This window comes from Ipomoea nil, unplaced genomic scaffold, assembly GCF_001879475.1.
Source record: "Ipomoea nil cultivar Tokyo-kokei standard unplaced genomic scaffold, Asagao_1.1 scaffold2480, whole genome shotgun sequence".
In the NCBI taxonomy this organism is placed as follows: Eukaryota; Viridiplantae; Streptophyta; class Magnoliopsida; order Solanales; family Convolvulaceae; genus Ipomoea; species Ipomoea nil.
The window spans coordinates 4841816-4861048 of NW_017618908.1; the positions used below are offsets into that span (position 1 = coordinate 4841816).

The 19233-nt window shown below is 37.2% G+C and overlaps 1 protein-coding gene across 2 annotated transcripts; it reads left to right on the forward strand.

Moving 5' to 3' along the window:
• The first annotated feature begins 4983 nt into the window (after positions 1 to 4983).
• LOC109152936 (G-type lectin S-receptor-like serine/threonine-protein kinase SD1-1) lies at positions 4984 to 7126 on the forward strand. 2 transcript variants are annotated; one of them, XM_019300639.1, is made up of 6 exons: positions 4984 to 5058; positions 5534 to 5744; positions 5971 to 6208; positions 6289 to 6442; positions 6524 to 6860; positions 7039 to 7126. In XM_019300639.1, exons 2-5 carry the CDS (start codon positions 5693 to 5695, stop codon positions 6827 to 6829), a joined length of 750 nt encoding a protein of 249 aa, XP_019156184.1. In that variant the 5' UTR covers positions 4984 to 5058; positions 5534 to 5692; the 3' UTR covers positions 6830 to 6860; positions 7039 to 7126. The 2 variants fall into 2 exon arrangements, with proteins under 2 accessions (XP_019156184.1, XP_019156185.1); XM_019300640.1 differs by having other exon boundaries at positions 6524 to 6851; positions 7030 to 7126.
• Positions 7127 to 19233: the final 12107 nt, after the last annotated feature.

The window sequence follows — 19233 nt, forward strand, 5'->3', positions numbered from 1 at the left end:
CCGTCTCCAGCAATGGAGACAAGGTCCCTTCGTCTCCTTGGCCATGGAGACGAAGGGACCTCGTCTCCATAGCCATGGAGACGAAGGGACTTCGTTTCCATGGCTGTGGAGACGAAGATCTTTGTCTCCATAGCTGGAGACGAAGCCGGCCGAATCGTCTCCGGGCGGTAGTTTCTGTTTTTTTTTTTTAATATTTTAATTATTTATTTATTAAAAATTATTTTAAAAAATGAATTTTAAAATCGGTAACTTGCAACATCAGGTAAACAAGTCATTTTGGGCTAAATTGTATGTTTTTGTGTTGTTTAATGGCTCGATTGCATTCTTTTTTACTTCAATGGCCTAATTGCAATGTTGTGCGCAGTTGAGTGGCCTATTTGACCCTTATTCCTATTTATAATATAATATGAAAGTGGGATCACTTTTGAAAGTAAGAGAGTATTGTAGGGATGTAGAGAAAATAGTTGAAGAATTGCAAATTTGATAATGTGGAAGTGGGACCCATTTTTAAAAGTGAGCTGAGAGAGTATTGTAGGGATAATGATAGTCTTAAAACGAAGTGTAAAATTGAAAATTTAGGTTTTGCACTCCAATTTAAAGCAATATGTGATTCCTAGCTTTCAGCAGTCTGCGCACATATTTTTTCAAATTGAGTTTTTACTCTCCTAAATCTGCAATCAAAATGTGGAATAATCAACTAGAAGGCAAAAAAAGTTCATCTTCAACTTCATCCACAAACTTCCCAAGGCAAAGATTTATGGCTTTCTAGTTGATTATCCCACATTTTGATTGCAGATTTAGGAGAACAAAAACCTAATTTGAAGAAATATGTGCGCAGACTGCAAAAAGGAATCACAAATTGCTTTAAATTAGTGTGTAAAACCTAAATTTCCAGTTTTATCCTTCATTTTAACCCCAACTTAACGTCAAAGCTAACGGAGGACCATTTTGGCTTAAAATTTAAAAGTCAGAGAACCACTTTGAGAAAATAGTAAATACCCAAAATGGTCCATCGACTATAGCTAAATTCACAAATTGGTCATCGACTTTCAATTTCAACCAATTAAGTTCTTAACTTTGTAATTTTGACACGATTTGGTCCTCCATCTATTTGATCGTTTGTTGACCGTGATCGACGATCTCCAGAAGAACCTTCAGCTCACGTCGGAGCACGTGGAGGCCTTCAGGATGACGTTGCACTGGTTCAGAAACACGTCGTCGTCTTTGCTCTGGTACGAACTTAACTACATTGAATCCAAAGGGAGGATGAAGAAAGGCGATCGGATTTGGTAGATTGCTTTCGGCAGTGTATTCAAACGTAACAGTGCGGTCTGGAAATACAACCAAAACCTTAAAAAATCGACGATGAACCATGAAATTACATATATATTTTCAAAAATCACAGTCAACAAACGGTCAAATAGACAGAGGACCAAATTGTGTTAAAATTACAAAGTTAAGGACTTAATTGGTTGAAATTAAAAGTCGATGACCAATTTGTGAATTTAGCTATAGTCGATGGACCATTTTGAATATTTACTCATGAGAAAGTTAAAAGTCAAGGGACCAATTTGAAAAAATGTCATAGTCAGAGGACCATTTTGAGAATTAACTCATATGAAAACTAAATCATGCAATTTGGGCAAATTTTATTATTGGTCCATTAAGTAATTAAGTATTATTTTAATTGCATTTTAGTTTCATTTCATAATATTGCTCTATCTTTCAGTTCCATTTTTCACATACACTAGTTTCATTATAGCAATACCAAAGTATCATTTTAATTTTACTACAATTTTATTTGATAATTACATTACTGTGTGAGCTATATTTTGTAGTTTCATTTTCCATACACACTAGTTTAATTATAATAATGTTAAAATATTATTATTTTAATTACATTCCACGTTGATTTGATAATATATTATTGTATGGCTCCGATTTTAGTTTCATTTTTGACACACTAACTTCATTTTAACAATATTAAAGTATCATTTTAATTATACTGCAGTTTCATTTGACAATATACGTTGTTGAATGAGTTCTATTTTTTAGTTTCATTTTCCACACATACTAGTTTCATTTTAGTAATACTAAATTATCATTTTAATTATGCTGCAATTTTATTTGACAATATACGTTGTTGAATGAGTTCTATTTTTTAGTTTCATTTTGAAATTGCAGTATAATTAAAATGATATTTTAGTATTACTAAAATATCATTTAATTATGCTGCAATTTCATTTGACAATATACGTTGTTGAATGAGTTCTATTTTTTAGTTTCATTTTCCACGCATATTAGTTTCATTTTAGTAATACTAAAATATTATTTTAATTCTACTACAGTTTTATTTGACAATCATGGTTCACATAGCACTATGGACCATGTATAACAACTGATGCAACTCATGAAAGTTGGGACCGTTCACTTCATAAGAAAATCATGCAAGTTGGGACCATTCACTTCATAAAGTACAGTATATAAGAAAATCATGCAAGTGGGGACTGTTCACTCCATAAGTACAATAAGAAAATCATGCAAGTTGGCGAACCGCGGATTGACTTTATATATACAATCAGAGTGTGCTGTGTGTGAAAACTTCAGGCTTCAGCTACCCACTCTTTCATATATTCTAATGAAAGGGGCTGACCATGAAGGATTCCTTCAATTCTAATCCATTTTACTAGTTGTAAATTGACACATGTGCTATTAAATAATATTCAATGAACAACAAAAATCTAATAAAATTAAATTATTAAAATAAATAAATAAATATTAGAAAATAAAATTTCAATTTTTTATAATAAGAAATATTATTATATAGTAGTTTTTTTTTTTTTTTTTTTTTTTTAAATGCATTGAATTATTGCAGATGTTTCAATAAAAAAAAAAAAGCTTTTAGCAAATGTAATTAGTTTTTCTTACTTAAATAACACTTCTAGTGTAATTAAATATTGTCACAAAAGAATATGTTAATTTAATGGGCTGAACTATGGGCTTCCTTTGATATGAACTTTTCCAGACAGAACTGATACAGGATTGAAGAAGTGAAGCCCACTAAAAAGCTAATTCCCTGGCAATTATACGGATAGTGATTCTGTGTATGGTGTATACGGATGCAAAAACGACATTATTTTGTTAAAAAAAAAAGTGTTCCCTTAAAAAAAAAAATTCAGATTCGATTCCCAGCAACAACATTATGTTGTTCATTCATTCTGGAATTTTAGTTCATAGATTATGGAATTTTAGTTCATTGATTCTGGAATTATAGTTCATCGATTCTGGAATTGTAGTTCATCGATTCTGAAATTTTAGTTCATAGATTCTGAAATTTTAGTTCATTCATTCTGGAATTTTTAGTTCATAGATTAGATTCTGGAATTTTAGTTCATAGATTATGGAATTATAGTTCATCGATTCTGGAATTTTAGTTCATATGTTGTTGTTGGGAATCGAACATGAATTTTTTTTTTTTAAGGGAAGACGAGCGTTTTTAATAAAAAGACGTCGTTTTTGCATCCGTATGCACCATGCATGGTGCATACGGATGCACAACATAATTTGCCCAATTATACAGAGCGTTGAGGATCAGAGAGGAGGGCACTTTATATCGTGCACCACGGCGGGCACACACGCGTGTTTCAATTGCTGACGTCACTCCGTCCGTCCAAACGGTCCAAACCCCATTATGTGTATTCAGTTATGAGTTTCTGTGTATTCATTTATGAGTTTCTTCATAAGAAGTTAACAAAATTAATAGTCAATTTTAACGGAATTAATGATTGTTATTAATTATAGTATATTTAAAAGTGCATGATTAAATTGCAAAAAAGTAATGTATATGGACTGAATTGTACAAAATTATATTGTAAAGAAACCCCACAGTTACTTTGACCTCTATTTGTTGATGATTCTCTAGAGAATCAATACTTATATTGTGGACTAAAGTTCACATAACACCTCTAGCTAATAGTCAACAGCATGTTCGTCGAAGGCTCAGAGGTAAGTTCTTGGATATTTACTTTGTTTGGAGGAGTAACTGGAACCCATATTATTTTAAATTAATTACTTGGAATTTTCATTAATTTGGTTGACCATGAATAGTGTGAGGTAGAGTAATTGGTCCAGGTTGCAGGTTTTTCTTGAACATCACCCATCACTCGCTCTCAAGTTCATAGGGACAACAAATATATTTTACCAAATTATTCAATTCCCCACTAATTGCACAAAGTCTTTGGTCTTTGTCATCTAGCTAAGGACTAGCAACAGGTGATTGAACGACTTACATTTTAGTCAATTACCAGTCTACCAAATGTGTTGTAAGGTTGTGGAAGAGGGATTCATCATGCAATGAGATTATAGTTTGTTGTGTATATGATTGGGATCTTAGTGTGCTATAAACTCTTTATCTTAGTGTGTTATATATAACCGCCGCTAAATATATGTCGCTAAAAATCTAATTTGTTGTAGTGCAAGGAGCCCCCACCCCAACCTTAAGGGCCCCCACACCCCGGCCTGACATAGCATTCTCAACTGAACATGAACCACATAGATCAGACTAGACCTTTGCTTACTGCGTACAAGGAGCCCCGGGCTCCTCACTTTGAGAGGTTGTTCCCACACTGCCGCTAGTGAGACTCAATCCCTGGGCATTCTTTCAAACTTTCATCTCTATGACCAGTTGACCTGCCCATGCGGGCTCATTTGATATAGTCATAGTTATACCGCTTGACTACAATTCCCTTTTTTTTTTTTTTTTTTTGACTGCATTCCCTTTTTTTTTTTTGCGTAGATTATCCTTCAAGCTCAAAGGGCAAGAAATAAAAAATAGTAAAATTGACTTCATCAGTATTGGTTGGTATTCTGGTGGTGAGCTTGACCCTGATTGTGGTCATTATATTGTACAAACGAATTGAAAAAAAGGAGGAGATCAATTTAAAGTTAAAATGGGAAGAAGAACAAATATTATTTGAAGTGTCAACAATAACAAGGGCTACAAATAACTTTTCACTCAACAACAAGGTTGGTGAGGGAGGATATGGGCATGTTTACAAGGTAAAATCTTTTGTATTTTTATTTTATTGTATTTTTGCATATGGATATGGACAATTATTTACAATCATTGAAGCCAATATATTTATTAGAAATGTGATAATTCATACTAGCTATATACTAAATATGACAGATGAAACAACATTTTTTTAAAAATATTTTATTATCCAAAATGTTAGTATCAAGCGATTACCACTTACGTCTAACAATTAGATGGGAGACCAATCAATCTTAAATGTTATTGTTGACGCTTACCACTTACACCAATAGTTATAGCTAGTAGTGAATGCACAATTTTATTTTCTTATAGACCGCCACATATTTTCGAGACATTGAGTGCTGGACTTATCTCTTTAAGCCCTTTACCGACCTCCACCCAACAATTCGCCAGCTATCTAGGTGCTAGACTTGGCGTTTATTGGCCTACGCCTAACACAAAATTATATTCATCAGTTCAATCTAAAAATTTCATTTGCAGGGTGTACTAGATGATAGAAAGGAAATAGCCGTGAAACGGCTTTCAAAGACATCTAAACAAGGGCTTGGAGAATTTAAAAATGAAGTCAATTCTATTGCCTGACTTCAACATAGGAATCTTGTAAAGCTTCTGAGATGGTGCATTCAAGAAGATGAAAAGATGTTGATCTATGAATATATGCCAAACAAAAGCCTTGACTCATATATATTTGGTACGACGTTCGTATCCTAGTTTTGATCAAACTCTATTACTACATTTGATCACTTCATCAATCCCAATTTGGATTTTAAATATTTTCCTTGATAGCATTCTTTTAACCAAGAAATGTCTTCTTGGAATTGAAAGTGCCCTTCTTGGGTGATTTTTTTTTTTTTTTAAAAAAAAAAAAAAGAAAGAAAGAAAGGAATGTAAGTAAATTGTATAAAAATATTTGGCAGATATTAAAAAAAGAGCATTACTTGATTGGTCAAAACACTTCAACATTATCACTGGAATTGCAAGAGGGCTTTTGTATTTGCACCAAGATTCTCGACTAAAAATTATTCATAGAGATCTCAAAGCTAGCAATATTTTGTTGGATATTGACATGAATCCAAAAATATCCGACTTTGGCTTGGCAAGGAGCATTGGATTAAACGAGACAGGAGCAAACACAAACCGAGTTGTTGGAACACTGTAAGGTTTCAATTTCACTTTGCATTCATTTGTTTGCTTTTTGATCATTGAACATAATAGATTAACATTTCAAAATACAGTGGTTATATGTCGCCGGAGTACGCTGGACATGGGGTCTTTTCTATTAAATCAGATATGTTCAGTTTTGGTGTTTTGGTACTAGAAATTGTGAACGGGAAAAGAAATAGAGGATTTTCTCATCATCAAGATCACTATGAGAACCTTCTTGGCCATGTATGTCTCACTTTTATGCATAATTATTTATTCATTAAGTTTGAATTCAAGTCTTGATCTACTAATTCATATTTACTATAGGCATGGAAGCTTTATAGCGATGGTAGATTGATTGAACTTGTAGACGAGCATCTAAATGCACCATCTGATTTGCCACAAGTTCTAAGATCAATCCATGTCGGCCTATTATGTGTTCAACACTACCCTGAAGATAGGCCAAGCACGTCTTCCATAGTTCATATGTTAGCTAACAATGTTGAGTTACCCATTGCTAAAGAGCCTGGTTTCTTCACAAAAACAAGGGTGAATGAGACGAAGTCTTCTTTAGGCGCTGAAGTATCATGTTCCATAAATGAAGTCACCATCTCATCATTCGGTCCCCGTTAAAAAGAGTTTGTATATAATTGAGTTACGTTATTTCTACCAGGACTATGTGGTCCAATGGTACCCGGGTTGGACTTTCATTTGGAAGGTTGTAAGTTCGAGCCTCAGTGGAGGCATTATTAGCTCTTTGTGTTTCAGTAGGTTGAGAAAGTATATGAACAGATACTACAATGTAATAGAGCTAGTAACATTCAAAAAAAGAGTTACGTTATTTCTATTTATATTTACCCTTAGTTTGTATTTGTTTTTACAAATTTCATAGGGAAAACTTCTAGCATCAAATTAAACCACTTTGACGTTACGTTCTCTGTTGTGGTAACAGAGAACTTTTATCCTGAACATTGTACTAGTTCAATGCATGAATTGAACTTTTTTTCTATACCAATTTGCTATCCTTTTCGTAGAGCCGCTCGGCTGCCTTGGTCCGACGAAAAAGACCGGCCATAGTGCAGCTCAGCTGCAGAATAACATGCAAGTTGTTAGAGTCAAAGATAAATCAAGGTAAGCAACGCGGGCTTAAAGACTCATGATCTCATGAGCCCTGGTTCGCCGACCCTATTGGTCGACCAATCCCGAGAGCCCCCGCTCAGCAGCACGTCTATTATGGGGGTGTGGTTGGGGGACTCAGCTCTTCTCCGCTTCTTGGTCCGGGTCGCCTCGTCAACCTCGGGGACTTTATCTTTACCCCACTTATTGGAGGAATCGAACCTCACATTGTGGTTGAAAACAAAACTTAAGTGAGACTTCTTATCCACTAGACCAATACACTGGTCCCTGGGAGTATCTATAACTTTTCATATGTTTGGTTCAATGTGATTCAATTTGTTTATTTGTATTCATATTATTGTATAATCAAGGGCAAATTGTAATTTATGCCCCTCCATAATATGCCAATTATCAATGTCGCACCTGAATTATTAGTGATGTAAATGTTGCCCCTTAATTTCCAAAATTGCTCCTCTCGTACCGTACAGGAGGGGCAATATATGTACCATTTTGAAAAATGAGGGGCAACATTTACACTACGAGAGAGCACTATATGTACCGTTTTAAAAATTGAGGGGCAACATTTACATCACTAATAATTCAGGGGTGACATTGATAATTGGCATATTATGAAGGGACATAAATTACCATTTTTAAAAATTAGCTACTGGTTTAGCTAGAATTTCCAACTTCTTAGACTTTTTCTGTCAGCTATGTGAGTTATATATCTTCCACAAGATGCCAATTGTTCAAACTCAATAGACTATTACTTCAAAGACAATGAAATCATATAGAAAATTCAATGGAATTACCATATCTCGAGTCTTGAAGTAAAATATAGGTTTGAAAGTTTCACACATTAGCCGGCCAATGAAAGTTTGAAGAAAATTCAATGAAATTACCAAAGAAAGTTTCACACACCCTACTCTTATCTATGTAGAAACAGAAACTGGGAACAAAAATTTCCAAAAACATAGAAAATGAAATACGGAGAAAATGTATAAATATATAAAGGGAAAAATTATAATTTATGCCGACCAATTATAAATATCACCCCTTAATTTTAAGTGGTATAAATGTTGCCTTTGAATTGTCAAGAAGTAGCCATATATTACTCATGAGTGGCATAAATTACAATATATGGTCCACATGTAATGTAGATCACGGTTGATGCAGGACAAGGGAAACCAAAAGAACAGAAATAACACAAACAATATAACTCAAACCAAAGACTTTCAATTATATTCCAACTTGAACTTCTCAATACAAAAGTCTGTTTAAATAGAGAATTAAGAAAAACTGAAGAGTTGTAAATAATAAAAGCATGCATTGGAACTATAAAATAAACATAATGAGAATTGGAAATACTAATAATATTTAAAGCTAATTCAAATTTCCCATAAAAAGTAGCCATCAATCTCCATGTCTCTTAGACTTCATGCATGTGACCATTTCTCTATTATTTCCTTAATTCCTGTTCCGCATCATTCTCCCTTAGTTGTGAAAGACTCGTCCCGAGTCGTCAAAATACAGTGGTACTTCACCGGACTTCATGCATGTAACCACAATCATTTTTTAATTTTTTTAACGAACCTTAAAATAACCATACCTCTTAGCACTCAATTTGTGAAATGTCTTCGTGAGCACAGGATCCTTATGAATAAACACCATAATCTTCTCACCATTTCTACAAGTTTTCTTACGCTGCCTTGTGTTAGCCCGGGCTTTATACCTTACTTCGGTAGCATCAAGTTTAGCCATAACTTCATCCTGAGCTTCAACAACACCCCTTGTTATATTTTCAGACCTTATATTTCCATAATACTATAAAGTTAGGTTGTTTCTGATAAGTAGTCAGATCTATGATCACTAATTTCTTAGTGTCCTCATAAATTTCATAGAATGCTTTGAAAATGTTCTTAGGTTGGAAGGAACTCTTTTCTTTGTTGGTGTACATTAAACTTTTCACGACACAACTCAAATGCCCATCATCTTCCTTAGCAATCTCAATTTCGTCTTTGCAATCACCTTCTCTCTCCTTGATATTATCATCCTCAAGATCAAAGGATCTTTGAGCCCAACCTTCATCTGAATAGTAGTCAGATTCTTCTCTCTTCAAACATTTCCCTTGTGTGAATGGTGGAGATTGAAATTGATGAAAGTGAGCAGCATTGTTTTCATGCGTAGGTTGGCTGTTAACCTCAACAAGTGCTCTTGTAGGGGGAAGGGAGTGTTTATTTGGAATAACTTCAGTCAACAGATTTTCAACTTGAAAATTCATGTTAAAAGCTTTACCTTGTGTCCATAATGGAGATGCTGACATTATTAGTTGTTCTTGAACCTTGACGACAGTCTATGGCTTGGGAGTTTCTTGAAGTTGATTGTAGCTTGTTGGAATTTCACATGCTCTAATCCATAACATGTCCTCTGCATATTTATTAACATTACAATATTTTTGAAAGAAATGCATTTGGTAATCCTGAGGCAAAAACTGTTCCATCAAAAGTTTTCTCATTTTTCTCCATGTTTTCACTGAGCATTTACCTTGTCTTGTTCTATAGTTCTGAATAGTCTCCCACCATGACAGAGCTCTTCCACGCAGCATACTGGCAATATATTTTGCTTGCTTATTTTCAGGAACTTCTAACATACTAAGGTAGCTATCAACTTCTGAACACCAATCCAAGAACGCTTTTGTGCCCAAATAGCCATTAAAAGTTGGTAACCGATGGTATTGGAGATGTTGCCAACTTCTGGCCACATTCTTTGTTGGCACATTCATGTCATTGATAACACATGGCGCTGCACCATTACCCTCTAGTCGAAGGCTTATGTTAGTGAGAATGCTACGAATTTCTTGAAACTCGCGATTCACATTCTCACCATGTACTTGAAAAGCTGCCCGAAGGCAATCCATTCCACGGTCACCGCCGAAGGATGGGTTGTTACCCTTGTTGTTGATACCGCCTTGTGACATCTTGGGTCGTGACAAGTGGAGAGGGCTATGCCGCTATCTCGGTTGTCGCCTAGGAACTTGAGGCTCTGATACCAACTGATGCAGGACAAGGGAAACCAAAAGAACAGAAATAACACAAACAATATAACTCAAACCAAAGACTTTCAATTATATTCCAACTTGAACTTCTCAATACAAAAGTCTGTTTAAATAGAGAATTAAGAAAAACTGAAGAGTTGTAAATAATAAAAGCATGCATTGTGATGAGGACGTTTTTCACGCATCCATCAAGTATCAAATTACAGTATAGAGTTTAGATATCGTTCCACTGGAGATGGCTCTTGTAATGTTAGGAATTGATTGCAAAGCAGAGTTAAGCACAAGCTAGAACTATTCTTTTAGAAGCTAGACCTATTGGTAAGGAGTTGGTTTGATATGATTATACTAATAACAAATAGAACAAGTAAAACAAAGGACTGGGATTTGGTTGATTCAAGCTAAGATGTCAAATATTGTACTAAGGATTAGGGAATTAAATCAAGGCATAGGGCAAGTGAGATGCACAAAAGTGTCCAAATACCACTCTCATAGCTATTTGGACTTGCAACCTCACCTTAAACTCCACTCTCGTGGCAATTCAACCCAAGGTTGCCCAAGCAAGAACACAAGGCATAAATTCTCCTTAATACCCGAAATACTCTCGTATTGGGCATTAAGTGTGTGAATGTGTGGCTAGTGTACAAGCTCTACTCTCGTAGCAACAAACACACTCCAAAACAAGCATATAATTGGGATCCAACAATCATACACAAATTTCTCAACAAACCCATTTCACACAACAACCCTAGATCACCCAAATAATCCCCTTTATGCAATACAACTCAAATAGGCATCAATAGCAAGAAATCAAACCAAATCCTAGTCCCAAAACACTTAGCTACTCATAATATAACAAAAGATACACAATGTTGAAAGAGTAATTGAAAGCATAGATGAAAAATAAAGAGAAGAGATAAAAAGAACACTTCTCTATTGAAGCCTTGAAATCCAAGATTTGCAATGTTCTTGAGCTTGGAAATGGAAAGAAACAACCAATCTACACCTATCTAAGCTATTCTAAAGTTAACCCTAGTTGTGAAGTGAAAGAGAAATGAAAAGTGTGTTCAAGAGTGGAAAAGTTCCCTTTAAAAAGAGTCAAATCGCGCTGCTAGAAAAAAACAGGGAGCTGGCCACGGCCGTGGCCACCAGGCAGAAACATCTGCCCAGTGGCCACGGATGTGGCCACGGCCGTGGCCACACCTGTGGCCACCAGGCAGTGAATTTTGCCTGGTACCTACGAGTGCGGGCACGTCGCGGCTAGCCGGGTACGCCTTCGATTGTGTCGGTGATCACTTTGATGCTCTCCTCAGCCTCAGGTCACGCCATGATCCATCCCAAAAACGTGTTAAACTCTAAACAACATCACTTTTGTTAACCAAATGCATCTTCGTGTTAAGGTGACACCAAAAACTTGATCAAATACTTCATAGAATGCTTCAAAACATTATTTCTTTGTCAAATCACCTAACACACGCAATAAATTCATAAGTGACCAAAATGAATCTATAATATAATGAGTAACAAGCAAAAACACTAAAATGCACAAGGAAAAAGCATTAGTTTTAGACATTCATCAACTTCTCCACACTTAGACTTTTGCTTGTCCTCGAGCAAAAACAAGAACTAAATCACCAAAATAGCACTGAAGTTGATCATACTCCCACTTTGCACAACTTAACAAACCACAATCCAACTCGACACAACACAACTTGTTTCAAGAATCATCTTAGCATTGTACACAAGTTCCATTCTCAAGCCAATAACCAAGCACCAAAATTATTATAGAACGAGAGGATCAAGTGTGCACAAAAACTAAGTTGAGATTATGCAAAACTTGGCTTTGAATGAGTTTCCATAAGCTTGCCCTTCATACTCCCACTAGTTCAACTCTAAGATTGCATGCTAAGATCAAGTAGGACTTTTATTAGGCTTGTAATGGGGCTAAGGGTGAATGGTTGACAAAGAAGGGGTAAGGAAATTGAACAAAAGAGAGAACTTCACACTTATTCACAATTGAGATTGGAAGAGATATGACATCAAAGAACTAAGGAGCAACTAACAACTAAACACAAAGCAACACTCTAAAGTAGTGGATGTTGAGAACAAATTTCAAAGCAAACTAACAAACTTTTATTGAACTACTTCTTTTTCACATCTTCATATCTTTTCAACATTTTCATGACTTTTTTTTTTTTGGGTAGTAGAACAACAAACCAACTATTTTAATGAATCAAGACCTCCACATTTAGACACAATTATAGAGAGAGTTGCTAACAAAACAAGCTCCTAAAGAAAAAGAATCTCTTCCATGAAAAAGAACAAGTGTTCTATTCTCTCAAGGGTTGGAGGAAACTTTTTTTTTTTTTTTTTTTTTAAGGAGTAAAAAAAAAAATGCTAAGCATAAAAACTAATCAAGCAATTAAAATGTAAAAACAAAAATAAAACACAAGAAAAACTAAACGAGATATGTAAAAAAAAAAAAAAAAAAAAGAGAAAATATGATATGCAAGCTTGGGGTGCCTCCCAAGTAGCGCTATTTTTAACGTCGTATGCCCGACGATACCTCAAGTGGTCAAGTCACCGATGGTCATCGAGGCTCAAATTTGCGCTAGCCTCTATCACATCACCTTCAAAGTACCTCTTTAACCTTTGACCATTAACTGTAAATTGTTTTCCATCATTTGATGTAAGAATCACCGCTCCCGATGGATAAGCTTCCACAACCTTGAATGGTCCAGACCATCTTGACTTTAATTTGCCCGGGAAGAGTTTGAGGCGTGAATTGAAAAGAAGGACATCATCTCCCGGTGCAAACTCCCTTCTTAGAATTCTCCGATCATGCCATTTTTTTGTTCTTTCTTTGTAAATCTTGGCATTCTCATATGCATCTAACCGGAACTCTTCAAGTTCATTCAATTGAAGGAGGCGCTTCTCACCCACAAGCTTTGTTCAAAATTGAGACTTTGAATGGCCCAATAAGCTTTATGTTCAATCTCTACGGGCAAATGACATGATTTCCCGTAAACAAGCTTGAACGGAGATGTACCAATTGGAGTCTTGTATGCCGTTCGGTAGGCCCACAATGCATCATCTAACTTCACTGCCCAATCTTTCCTTGACGGGTTCACCATTTTCTCCAAGATTGACTTTATTTCCCTATTTGAGAGTTCCACTTGACCACAAGTTTGAGCATGGTATGGTGTGGACACCTTAGGGTGAATCCCATATTTGAGCAAGTCCTTTTCAAGTGGTTTGTTACAAAAGTGAGTACCATTGTCGGTGATAAGTGCCCTCGGAACTCCAAACCTTGAAAAAATAAATTTCTTTACAAACTTGATCACCACTTTAGCATCATTGGTGGGGCTAGCTATTGCTTCAATCCATTTTGACACATAGTCCACCGCCAAGAGAATATAGGTATTGCTATATGAGCTTGGGAAAGGTCCCATGAAGTCCAAACCCCAAACGTCAAATAGTTCAACCTCAAGAATACCGGATTGTGGCATTTCATGTCTTTGCCCCATAGAACCCGTGCGTTGACACCTATCACACTTCTTCACAAACATTTGAGCATCCTTGAAGAGAGTAGGCCAATAAAATCCTGCTTGAAGCACCTTCCCCGCGGTCCTATTAGCTCCAAAATGGCCTCCATACGGTGAGGAATGACAATGATAAAGAACACTTTCAAACTCATCTTCCGGTATACATCTTCTCACAACACCATCAGCACATCTTTTAAACAATAAAGGCTCATCCCAAAAATATGTATTTGCATTGTGAATGAACCTTTTCTTTTGATCATATGAGAACTCTGGGGGAACATAGCCACTAACCAAGTAGTTCACCTTGTCGGCATACCATGGAGAAAATTTCTGAGCGGCATATAAATACTCCCCGATGAATGAATCATTGATCGGCAATTCCTTAACATGATGTTTCTTGTCTTGTCCCGACTCAAGTCTTGACAAGTGATCCGCAATGACATTTTGGGAACCTTTCTTATCCCGGATCTCAATATCAAACTCTTGTAAAAGCAAAATCCACCGGATCAACCTAGGTTTGGCCTCCTTCTTAGCAAATAAGAACTTCAATGCGGCATGATCCGTATGAACAATGACCTTGCTTCCAACCAAGTAGGACAGAAATTTCTCAATGGCAAAGACAACCGCAAGGAGCTCCTTCTCGGTGGTTGCATAATTTAGTTGAGCATCATCTAATGTGTGGCTTGCATAATAAATGGCATGTAACACCTTGCCTTGCTTTTGCCCGAGCATTGCCCCCACAGCATAGTCACTTGCATCACACATGAGTTCAAAGGGTAAGCTCCAATCAGGTGGTTGAATAACCGGTGCTTCACATAGAGCCTTTTTTATCCTACAAAAAGAATCAAGACAAGCATCATCGAAATAAAATTCAACATCTTTAGCAAGAAGGTGGGTGAGGGGCTTAGCAATTTTTGCAAAGTCTTGTATAAATCGGCGGTAGAAACCGGCATGCACCAAAAAACATCTAATACCCTTTACAGTGGTGGGTGGTGGCAATTTCTCAATAACCTCAATTTTGGCCGGATCAACCTCTATACCCTTGTCGGAGATTTTGTGCCCCAAGACAATTCCCTCGGTCACCATGAAGTGACATTTCTCCCAATTAAGAATAAGATTGGCCTCTTGGCATCTCTCCAATACTTTATTCAAATTAGCCAAACAACCATCAAATGTAGTGCCATAAACCGAGAAATCATCCATGAAGACTTCCATGATTTCTTCAACAAGATCCGAAAATATAGCCATCATGCACCGTTGAAAAGTGCCCGGTGCATTGCATAACCCAAAAGACATCCTTCTAAAAGCAAATGTACCATAAGGGCATGTGAAGGTAGTCTTTTCTTGATCTTCTGGGTGAATCATGATTTGAAAGTATCCCGAGAAACCATCCAAGAAGCAAAAGTAGTTATGCTTAGCCATTCTCTCCAACAATTGATCAATGAAAGGCAAGGGGAAATGATCTTTTCTCGTGGCTTTGTTGAGTTTCTTATAATCCACACACATGCGCCACCCCGTGACTAAATGTGTAGGAATGAGCTCATTGTTCTCATTTGGCACAACGGTGAAACCTCCTTTTTTAGGCACCACATGAACCGGGCTCACCCATTTACTGTCGGAGATGGGATAGATGATTCCCGAATCAAGCAACTTAATGATCTCCTTTTTCACCACATCCTTCATATTAGGATTCAACCTTCTTTGATGCTCAACCGAAGGTTTGTGCCCCTCTTCAAGATAAATCCGATGCATACAATAAGAGACATTAATCCCAATAATATCATCAATAGTATACCCGATCAGTCTTTTATGCTTTCTCAAAACAAGCAACAATTTGTCAAGTTTCTCATCATCCAAACTTGCATTGACAATTACGGGGTAAGTAGAATTTTCACCAAGGAAGGCATACTTTAAATTTGATGGTAATGCCTTGAGCTCAACCTTTGGAGCATCCTTCTCCTTAAGCAAATTTTTTTCTACTTCAATAGCAAGTTCTTCAATGATCGGGTTTTCATGTGGTGTCAAAGTAGTATCATCATCCAAGAATTTCACACTTTCATTGATCTTCTCCATCTCATGACTGTCCTCTATGGCATCACCAATGAATTTTTCAAGAGGATATTTGACATGGTTGTTTGAAAACTCTTGTACACAATCTTCAATAATATCCATTCTAAAACATTCATCGGCACAAGAAGGATTTTTAGCCATCTTGAAGATATTGAATTCCACTTTGTCATCCCCAACCTCAATAACCAAAGTGCCCCTCTTCACATCAATCACTGCACCCGCCGTAGCTAAGAAAGGTCTCCCTAGAATGATTGGAATCCTATCATCCTCCTCCATCTCCAAGACCACGAAGTCTCCCGGAATGAAATACTTGTCAATTTTTACCGGTATATCTTCTAGGATTCCAACGGGGTGCTTGACTGAACGATCCGCCAATTGTATAGTCATGGAAGTGCTCTTGGGATCGCCCAACTTTAACCTCTTGCATAGTGAATAAGGAATGAGGCTAACACTAGCCCCCAAGTCACACAATGCCCTACTCACCACCGCACCTCCAATCACACAAGGAATTGAGAAACTTCCCGGATCTTTTAACTTTGGAGGTATATTGCTTTGAATTATGGCACTTGATTCCTCACTCATGGCTATGGTGGCTTGCCCTTCAAACTTCCTTTTATTGGATAGAATCTCCTTCAAGAATTTAGCATATGAAGGGATTTGAGTCACGGCATCAAGAAGGGGGATGGAGATGTCAAGTTGCTTAATCAAATTAAAGAATTTGATTTTCCTTTCATCAAGATTGGCTCTTCTCAAGCGTTGAGGAAAAGGTAGAGGAGGAGTGTACTTCTCAAGCTCCTTATTCTTGTTTCCATTTCCCCGTTGAAGTGTTTCACCTTCTAAATCTTTAGCATCCTCTAGCACTTTTTCCCCGGGCTCTCTTTCCTCCACCACTTCTAGTTTCTTCTCAAGTACTAAGGGTGGATCTTGAAGTTGTTTTCCACTCCTAGTTGTAATGGCATTCACTTGATCCTTGGGATTTTCAGAATATGCCAGTAACTTGCCACTAGCCTTGTTGCTCGATGGTGAAGCTTGGGTTGCAATTTGGTTTTCAAGCATTTTGTTATGAGCAGCCACTTGATCAACTTTGGCATTCAAATTTTGAATAGCTTGAAACAAATCCTCCAAACTTCGCCCCTTAGGTGCCTCAATTGTTGGTCTTGGTGGATGAGATTGATTTCCATGACACCCAAATTGACTAGGCCCTCCTTGATGGCCTTGATAACTTGCTTGACCATGATATCCTTGATTCGGTCTCCACTGTTGCTGAGTCCCTTGATAATTCCCTTTGTAACCTTGTTGACCTTGAAACCCGGGAGGTGACCCTCTAGCAACGCCCGTAGGATTAGTAGCCCCTGATGGGTTGCTCCAAGAAAAACCAGGATGAGTATTGCCTTGATGTTGGAAATTCCTTTGATAGGGCCCTGAAGATCTCCCATAGCCAACATGATCAACATGCTCCATCATAGTACCATGTGAACCCTGTGAGCTCTGTGAACCGGTCTCAACAATATAGCAATCAACTGAAGCATGACCACCCCCACATATTTCACAACATATAGTAGAAGCATAAGTGGGATAAGGTGATACTGGTGATGGTGTGGAGGTAGAAACTGGCACATGAATAGGAACCGGAGGGTTGGTGACTACTGGTGGTTGAGTTTGATTCTGAGCAATCTTCTGAACCATGTGCACCATAGAATCTAACTTGGCAGCCAAAGCAGAACTTTGATCAAATTCATAAATCCCGGCTCCAAGCTTTTGATTAGACCTCTCACTATACCAATAAGCACTATTAGAGCAAATCTTGTCAAGCAAATTTTTGGCATCATCCGGCTCGAGCTCCATGAAAGCACCATTTGAAGAAGAATCGACAATGACCTTGGAGTTATCAGAAAGACCCTCATAGAAAGAAACAATCAAATCCCCAGTAGACATATTATGATGAGGGCATTGTCTTTGTAGATCTTTGTATCTCTTCCATGCTTCATACAAAGACTCAGAAGGCATTTGTCTAAACTGTTGGATTTGTTTCTTCAACCTTGAAGCTTTTGATGGTGGATAAAACTCTCTCATAAACTCATGATGAAGTTGATCCCAAGTTTGGAAATGATCGGCAGGATGGGAATCAAGCCACACTTGTGCATCATCTCTAAGTGAGAATGGGAACAACCTCAATCGGATGGCATCAACTGAAACTCCATTAATCTTCAAGGTCTTGCAAACCCTTAGAAATTGCCTCATGTGACTTGTAGGATCTTCACTCTTTGAGCCTCCAAATTGATTATTAGAAATCAAGGAAATCATTGCCGGCTTTATTTCAAAGTTGTTCGCTTCCACTCCCGGGTAGTAGATATTATCCTCCTCATCAATATCCCCCGCAACATAATCAAGCAATCTCCTCCTTTGTTGGGGACCTCTAGGTTGTGGCATTGGAGCTCGGGGCACTTGAGGTTGTGGCGTTGGTCCCGGTGGATAATAGTATCCATAGTGATAAGGAGGGGGAGGTGGATATGGATAATGGTATGGCGGTGGAGCATGAGGATGATTCCCTTGTGGTGCATCTCCAAGAGGTGGAATTTCATGAGGTTGAAAACCTTGTTGAGGCATCCCTTGATGTCGAGGACTAGGCACTTGAGGAGGGATATGAGCCTGTTCTTCAATAGGAACTTGTTGATAGTCATTTTGAACCTGAACCCTCCTAGGATCATTTTGAGGATTTGGAACATGGTGTTCCCCTTCTTGTTCCGGAGTATCACGGGTGACTCCTTGGCTTGTGCTCTCCATGGCTACTCTTTGTTGTTGAAGAATGGAACGGTGCTCTCTTTGCCTTTGCTTGACACCTCTCTCAATTTCCAAGTCAAGTGGTTGCAAACCTCCAACTCCTTTGGATCTTGTGTGCATATAAGTTCAAAGATGACCCTCAAGCAAAGAAAACTAGAGCAAAAGGTAAGAAGAGTAAAATAAAAACAAAGAAAAAAAGAAAAAAAAATGGTCTAGTCTCCTAGAATAGTCATTCACTAATGTTAACTACCACAAAATAATCAAAACCAAGTCATCCCCGGCAACGGCGCCAAATTTGATGAGGACGTTTTTCACGCATCCATCAAGTATCAAATTACAGTATAGAGTTTAGATATCGTTCCACTGGAGATGGCTCTTGTAATGTTAGGAATTGATTGCAAAGCAGAGTTAAGCACAAGCTAGAACTATTCTTTTAGAAGCTAGACCTATTGGTAAGGAGTTGGTTTGATATG

Excerpts from the sequence above, each read along its gene's own strand:
- LOC109152936 (XM_019300639.1), top strand. The coding sequence starts at position 5,693 with ATGTTGATCTATGAATATATGCCAAACAAAAGCCTTGACTCATATATA. Across the intron at positions 5,745-5,970 it reads CCTTGACTCATATATATTTG|ATATTAAAAAAAGAGCATTA; the intron begins GTACGACGTTCG and ends AATATTTGGCAG. Across the intron at positions 6,209-6,288 it reads AACCGAGTTGTTGGAACACT|TGGTTATATGTCGCCGGAGT; the intron begins GTAAGGTTTCAA and ends TTCAAAATACAG.